This window comes from Rutidosis leptorrhynchoides, chromosome 8, assembly GCF_046630445.1.
Source record: "Rutidosis leptorrhynchoides isolate AG116_Rl617_1_P2 chromosome 8, CSIRO_AGI_Rlap_v1, whole genome shotgun sequence".
Lineage (NCBI taxonomy): Eukaryota > Viridiplantae > Streptophyta > Magnoliopsida > Asterales > Asteraceae > Rutidosis > Rutidosis leptorrhynchoides.
The window spans coordinates 370467685-370475088 of NC_092340.1; the positions used below are offsets into that span (position 1 = coordinate 370467685).

Here is a 7404-nt window from a genome sequence, read left to right on the forward strand (position 1 = left end):
TCCGAATGGATTAGGACGGGTCCTTTCACGAACCACACGAAAGGTAATTAGTGTTTGATGGGTAATTAGTGTTTGATGGTGATAATTACAGATTAGGAAAAAAGTTTTTAGGCGGCTAAAGGTGATTTTTTTTAAATATAGTGAAAAGAGAAGAAAGAAAGAGAAGAAGCACTTGAAATAGCGATTATACCCTCATGTGCTTCGCACGCGTTTCTTTTTAAGGGTATATTATAACGGTTCGTTAGGTTGATAGACCAACCGCATAACTAGTGCAAACGTTAGTGACCGACCAAAAAAAATGTAGCATTCGTGCAATTTTGAACAAACGTCGGGAAGCAAGTGCCTAATTTTGTTAATAAGTAATAATTAAGTAATTTCAGGCTTTGTAGATTATGTTTACTCCTTATATATTCAAGGATCTAAAATAATTTTAAAAAAGTACTTGCCTATTTGTCTGACCAAATTATTTAATGAAAATAAGTTTTGATACATTTGAGTAATCCCTAAATCAGATGCACAAACTTATGTCATTTATTTATACATTATATATAGAATCAAAGTAATACATGCGTGATGAAGTCATATAGTTGCTCATTGTGTGATGAAGTTCCTGATTCTGTTGCACATTTATTCTTTGAATGCCCATATTCCAGAAATGTGTGGGATATCATGAAGTCTAAGCTGCTATTTAAAGGTTTATCACATAAAATTGCTTCTGTTATTGAAGTTTTGGAGAAGTATCCTTTTAAAAAGCAGATATGGAGTGTTATTACCAGAATTGTAATAGCAGCTACTGTATATTACATTTGGCAGGAAAGAAATAGTCGAATTTTCAAAGGTATGAAAAGGGATAGTCAAGTTTTGAGTATGAAAATTCAAGAATTTATCAAAGTCAAACTGTTGACTTTAAAAGTCAAACACACGAAGAGTGTGCAGCAGGCTGGAAAGATTTGGCAGATAAGCTGGAACTGATATTGTACGTGTGGGTATTGCTCCTTAGTGTTAGCGTGTCATGAAAGATGGGACAACTTGATCTAAGGTAGCAGGGTGTTTTGGGTGCCTTAATGGGTTTAAGGTGCTCGTGTTCTTTTGTTTGTTTTGTGATTGCTGTATTTTGGTTGTTTTGGGTTAGATTCATGCTCTGCCCGTGTATTGTATTGTTAATTGTTAAGTAATATAATGCACTTTCACCAAAAAAAAAAAAAAAAAAAAAAAAAAGTAATACATGCGGGTGAAGTAGTGACTTCCTTCTAATCTAGGGTTCGAGGAATGATTGTCTACACTCCACCTCCCTCATACTCTACAGTCGTGGGATTGGGTATTGTTGTTGTTGTTGTATATAGAATTAAAAGTAATTTCTCGTACTTACTATCAAACCTTGGTTCAAGCCAGGAATTGGGTGTGAAAAATCATGGAGTATATCCTAAATCAATGGTTCGTTCAGGAAGTACAATGATAAACTACCCATTGTAAGGGAACAAGTTTTGCTATAAAAACTTTACATTCCAAATGTTGAAAATTAATAATTAATGATTTCAAAAGAATATAGAGGTCAAAGATATCGAACTTTGATGACCAATTAATCTACGCTACAAGCTAGAATAAATAAGAAGCTATTGTAGGCTAGTTGCTAACCAAAGTGGAGTGCCGTTCATTCATGTACGATAACAACATTATTCTCATACCCATCGTAGTGAACGACAGGGCGTAGAGGATCAACTCTCCAAACACCGTCAACAATGAATTTAACCTGCAAAAAAGAGAAATGGAAATGTAAGTTTTCATTTTGATGACAAAATTGATTGATAATCTTTGGTAGAGGTGGCAAGATAGACGGGCTCGGAAACAGATCAGGATGAGTTTAGAAGCACAAATTTTTTAAACAGTGATTTCAATTTCAATCGTTGGAGGACTCAAACTCAAACCAGGTAATAAAAATACAAGTTAGCCCATTTTGACCAGTTCGCCCCGTTTGACAAATTCCCCTAAAGCTTCGCATTGACAGTCATTCATAAGTGAATGAACTGATATTATCACCTTTAATATGTGTAATCACAAAATGAATTAGGGAAGATTGCTACCTCATATCTTCCTGGATACAACTTTAACGAAAAAGAGAAAACACCCGTTTGTGATCTTTCCATCTTCCTCTGTATTACATCATCATAAGTTATTATCAGTGGAGTCATATAAAAGAAATTCAATTGTATAAATGCATCAAATACATCAATGTGGTTTGATTTCTGAATGATTTAATCACCCACCTGAGTAGTCCAACCATCAAAAGATCCTGCTAAACGTACTTCAGAAGCCGAATTAGGCCAAATTATGCAGGTTGTAATAAGAACCTGTAAAGTCCTACATCCGTTATCGATTATCTTTTGTTTCGCCTCAACTACTTTACGCGCTTCACTGCAACAGAAAACTGTAAGCATATTGTATTTCACTGAAGAAAACTACCAAAATCGATATGAATAATGCTTACATAATCGATAACGACATCTTCCTCTCTAAAACTGCCAGCTCAGCACGTATTGATCTCAACCTATTTTTGGCACTCATTATCTCATTTTCTTGAAACTCCCATGTATCAGATATGTGTTGCAGCTCGCTGGACGAAGTTTGATGAGCCTGATAATTATTTCATAAGATGATCATAATTTAATTATTTTTTGTTTTTGTGCGATATAAAAGTGTGAACAGATCTATCACGTCTTATAGAATTTACTACATCTGGTTTCTTTCTTTCACTTTTGGACCTTAACAAGCAAAGGGATGAAGAAAGCTCGAGTTGCATTTGTTGAAGTCGAGATCTTATATAGTTTGAATCATCGTTTGAGTCCTCGTTTTCTCTTTTATTTGACTTTTCACCGAGATCTGTCTGTGCGACTGCTAAAGATGAAAACAAATAGCAATACAAGGATATTAAATAAGAGATTAATAAAAATTGAAAAAATTCGCGTATTTAACATGACTAACAAAGTATATTGCCCCAAAGATAATGAAAATTTTTAGATAAAATGATTTAGAAGGTTTTATACAGTAAACATAGAATTTGGGCAAATTTCAACAAGCAAGACACAAGTGTTTCGAAATGCATCAAACTATACCTAAATTCTATTGTGTGTATCAAAACCTTAAAATTTTCCACTTCATGTATCAAGCATTCATTTATTGCTATTGTATGCATCCGATGATATCAGTGTGTAACCACATTATCCACCACCTCTCTGGTTTAGAAGTTATATGAGGTCCACTACATACAATAGCAAATAAACAAAAAGTTTGATACATACAATGGTACTTTGGGCAATGAGATTAATACATTCTCAAACACTTAATCCTCGATATATAAACATAACATGCATATGCATATAAGTAACTACTAACTAAGTAGAAACTGCAGGCTCTGGATCTATCAACATACAAAAGTTAACCATGACTCACCCACATCAGCAAAGACGTAATCTCGGCCCCTGTCATTGACCTTGCTCAAATCATGTGTATCGTGTCCATTTTGTCGCATACTAATACCAAAAGACGAGCTTCTATATCGTTCCAATCTATGCAGTATACCTTCTATTCCAGCATCTTCCTTAACTACAGTTTCTCTGATTTAAAAAAAAAAAAAAAAAACCCTATATATCAGTTCACTCTAATGTGTGAGTCAAACATATATAGAACGTGAGTTATTAAGTCCTTTTCGTCGAATTACCAGTCAAATCACTCAACTTTTCCTGTTATTGATCAAGTTCTTACGGTTTGTTTCTTGGGTTAAAACAAGAGTGCTTTAGTCCTAAAACTTTGTTCATTTTGTGTTAATTAAAATCCACAATTTTTGTTTATTTTCTGCCCAACAAATAAAGTCTGAGTACTATTTTTTTTAGAACGGCAATTTTGGCATCGAATCCTCTAATTTGCAACCCACACACCCGTTAGGAAAAAACTCCTCGCATCCAGCGCGCAAAGCGTACCCTGAATGCTTTAGGTTAACTGCTTGGCCCGCACAGAGTGAAGGATACGACCAGAGGCACAACCTTGGAGAAAACTCTCCCTCCCGGGATTTGAACCTGCACCTATTTTTTTCAAGGATACGGGCCCAGAACCAACTGAGGCTTTTTACCACTCTACCAATAGTTCGGTGGTAATAAAGTCTGAGTACTTGATCTCTACAACAAAAATGTTAAGGGACTTGATCGCTTATGCAGTAAAAGTATGAAGGAAGTTCACCCACAACTTGAAATTATGAAGGGGTTAGGCTCCTAAACATGCTGACACAGGTAAAAATACGATTTAAAATAAAAAAACGGGTTAGGCTAGGGTCCAACCTGTTTTCGACCCGACATCCCATTCAAAAATACAATTAAAAAGTAAGAATTACTATATATCTTTAAAATTCAATTTCGTTTTTTCCGAAAATCACAATTCAACATATCAGGATTAACCAAAGTATTTTATAGCTGTTTATGCGATGCCTCAATTTATGATATGCCACAAAATATTCTGACTCTAACCTTTTATAATCTGTTGTGTACCTTTTCTTATTTCTGTTTGTGTCATAAACGGACTATCACGTCTAATTAAAGTGTCTAAATTAAGGTTGGACCTTTCGAGTTTCGACATGCTTAACTAAACAAGATACAATCTAGGCAAACCCGAACCAGACACAAATAGTTAGTCCTAGGTAAGTATGCAATGCGTTTAATTATTGCAAATAGAATAATAAGATCTTACATTGATCCGGCAGAGGGTGATACAAATAGTTGACATGATGAACTGTAAGAATTCAAAGAAGGGCCCAACTCATCATTGGACTGCTTAGATATAATTATATTTTCTGTATCTATATCCCTAATGTCATTAAATTCCATATTTTCACTTTCATTTTGATCATCGTTGTCCCAACCTAATGAAAGCCAGCCACCTTTACTGATAATGGCATTGACTAAATCAATTCTTCCACCTTCCAATAACTCTTTCTTGGTTGGGAAATCATTCGGGTTCTTCGAACACTTCATAAACTCCAAAATCTCATTCTCTAAATCTAATTCTACTTCATTTTCTAATGACACTGTACACAAAATCCCATTTCTTGTTCTTGGTTTCTTGAAATCTTTAAACCCTAAAAAGCTCTCTCTTTTCACCAACATTGACACAGTTGGTGAGTTAATCTTGAAATTGGTTCTAATCCCAAGTGAAGAAACAATTGAAAAGATTAAAGTATGTGCATTTGAGTTTGTAATGAGTGAAACCATGGTTCAGGCATTTCATCAAACAGTTGGTGTGGGTTGGTAGGGGGGCAAATAAAACAAGATTGTGGTGTCTGAATGAAATAAAGAAGAACGGTTTTGGAAGCAACGAACAAGACCTGTGTGAAGATGCCAGTACGCAACAAATGATAATGGATTGACTACACTACACTTCTCCCGATATTTTCCCCAAAATTTGAGATAAATAAAGCCTAAACTTAAAACTTACGGAGTATAACATTAACGGAGTTTTTTTAACTGACAATGATAGCTTCAAAACTTATTTAAGAGATTCAAAAATATTTATCATAAATGTACCATACTATGAGCGGAATGTACCATACTATGAGCGGAGAGTGTTGTTAACAAAATATAACTGTACTATACTTTCTAATCCTCTACTCTCTTCTCCTTTCCACTTAAAATAAAAACTCGAGAATCACTATCAATTTTTAATTTGTCGGTTTCCTTTCCTTTCTGTTATAAAAAAACCTTGAGAATGCAGCCTTAGAGTATAGGTTTCTCATATTTATATGTTTGGGTCGCTTGGGTGTATTTGTTATTGTGGATATTTAGTTAGTTTCAATAATTTGCTTAATGCCGATTCGTTTGATTTTGTGCAAGTTTCCCCTTTTGAGTCGCTGGCTAATTCCTATTTCCGTATGTTTAGCTTGAAATTTATGGGGTTCCTGTATTGTTTGCATCCAAGGTGAATGCTACCGTGGTAGGTGGTTTATTTGGAGAGGTTATTTCAGTTGCAAAAATCTACGTTGGATTTGGGAAATGTTTGCTCTTTATTTGTTTTTGTTAGGCCTATTGACTCTAAACACATCCATGACTCGGTAGAGGTGGATTTAGAGGATGAGTCACATTCTGCTCGTACGTTAGCTAATGTTTCGGTGCCTGAGCTTTCTGATGTTACTTCTTTGAATCGTTTATTGTTTGATTCTTTTGATAACAATCTGCTATTGTCTACTAATCGCTTTGTTGTTTCAAATGGTACTTCGAGTTTTTCACCGGATGTTCTTCAACCTATTGATGTAACTCAGCCTGTGATTGGTAATGTGGTTGTTCATGGCACTACCTCTGTTTTGAATCATGTTGTTGGTCCGGAAGCTTCGACTCCTTCTGCTATTTTACCGATTAAGATTAATGGTGCACGTTTGATGGCTAATGGTGTTGAGTTGAGGTTTGGGTTGTTTGAAGAGGCTTCATTTTCGAAGTTGTGATGTGGTTCAGCGGTTGGTGGCCTGCCTCCTTTAGGGGAGGTCAGGAGTTCGACCCCCGTTGGCTACATATTAAAAACACAATTTCATCCCTGCCATAAAGTATCTACCCATGGCACCTTTCCCATATTGTTTGGGGGTAAAGGGGAGGGGGGTTTTACTTGGCCATGCGTTTGGATCGATTTCAAGGTTTCCTCTCGGGCAGCGATGGGGGCGGGGTTATTATCGCTGCATCGGCATAGTCGAAACGGGAGATGATCGCAACGGGTGGTTTAGTCCCCCTCGGGTGATCCCAATCGCTGTCCAAAAAAAAAGAGGGTTCATTTTCTAAGGTTGATGTTTCATCGGATATTGGACTGGATTCTGTGACGACCCGGAAATTTTCGACCAAATTTAACTTGATCTTTATATGTTTCCGACACGATAAGCAAAGTCTATAATGTTGAGTCTCGGAAACTTTGGAACTATGTTCATGTATTCAATTACCTTCGACCAGTTTCGACGATTCACGAACAATTATATATATATATATATATATATATATATATATATATATATATATATATATATATATATATATATAGTATAATTTAAAATATTATATACCTTAATTCATTATGTAAATAAAATAATATATGATATTATTATTAAAATAAATCTATGTATATATGTAAGGTATATTGAATGTATATTTATATGGTTTCGAATTTATTTAGTAAACAATAATAGCACTCAATTGTCATTCGATCAATATTACACAAGTTTAATTCAAACTTATATTATAAAAGGTGATCCGAAAATGAGTTATATAAATTATAGGCTTATTTAAAATATATTTAGAAACTATTTGTTGAATTTTAAAACTTTTTATATTTTACTTAGGGTTGAGAGTGAATAATTAATGTAATTTTTATTTAATAGTTAGTGAC

At 34.7% G+C, this 7404-nt stretch overlaps 2 protein-coding genes across 4 annotated transcripts; one reads left to right on the forward strand and one right to left on the reverse strand.

The window, feature by feature from the left end:
• Positions 1 to 573: 573 nt before the first annotated feature.
• On the forward strand, positions 574 to 972 carry LOC139864743 (uncharacterized). Its single transcript, XM_071853314.1, has one exon. It carries the CDS (start codon positions 574 to 576, stop codon positions 970 to 972), a length of 399 nt encoding a protein of 132 aa, XP_071709415.1.
• A 544-nt stretch (positions 973 to 1516) lies between these two features.
• Positions 1517 to 5429, reverse strand: LOC139862952 (protein PTST homolog 2, chloroplastic-like). Of its 3 annotated transcripts, none has more exons than XM_071851580.1 (7): positions 4735 to 5429; positions 3448 to 3611; positions 2729 to 2889; positions 2486 to 2631; positions 2265 to 2412; positions 2082 to 2150; positions 1517 to 1750 (listed from the first exon to the last, which is right to left on the reverse strand). In XM_071851580.1, the coding sequence occupies exons 1-7, from the start codon at positions 5253 to 5255 to the stop codon at positions 1652 to 1654; spliced, it is 1308 nt and encodes a 435-aa protein (XP_071707681.1). In that variant the 5' UTR covers positions 5256 to 5429; the 3' UTR covers positions 1517 to 1651. The 3 variants fall into 3 exon arrangements, with proteins under 3 accessions (XP_071707681.1, XP_071707682.1, XP_071707680.1); XM_071851581.1 differs by having other exon boundaries at positions 2732 to 2892; XM_071851579.1 differs by having other exon boundaries at positions 2729 to 2892.
• Positions 5430 to 7404: the final 1975 nt, after the last annotated feature.

What these genes read in the sequence shown, in the direction of transcription:
- LOC139864743 (XM_071853314.1), top strand. Translation starts at nt 574, where the DNA reads ATGAAGTCATATAGTTGCTCATTGTGTGATGAAGTTCCTGATTCTGTT.
- LOC139862952 (XM_071851579.1), bottom strand. Translation starts at nt 5,255, where the DNA reads ATGGTTTCACTCATTACAAACTCAAATGCACATACTTTAATCTTTTCA. An exon ending in AAAGAAAGAAACCAGATGTA is followed by an intron (nt 2,632 to 2,728) that starts GTAAATTCTATA and finishes AATAATTATCAG; the next exon opens with GCTCATCAAACTTCGTCCAG. An exon ending in TGTATCCAGGAAGATATGAG is followed by an intron (nt 1,751 to 2,081) that starts GTAGCAATCTTC and finishes TCTTTTTTGCAG; the next exon opens with GTTAAATTCATTGTTGACGG.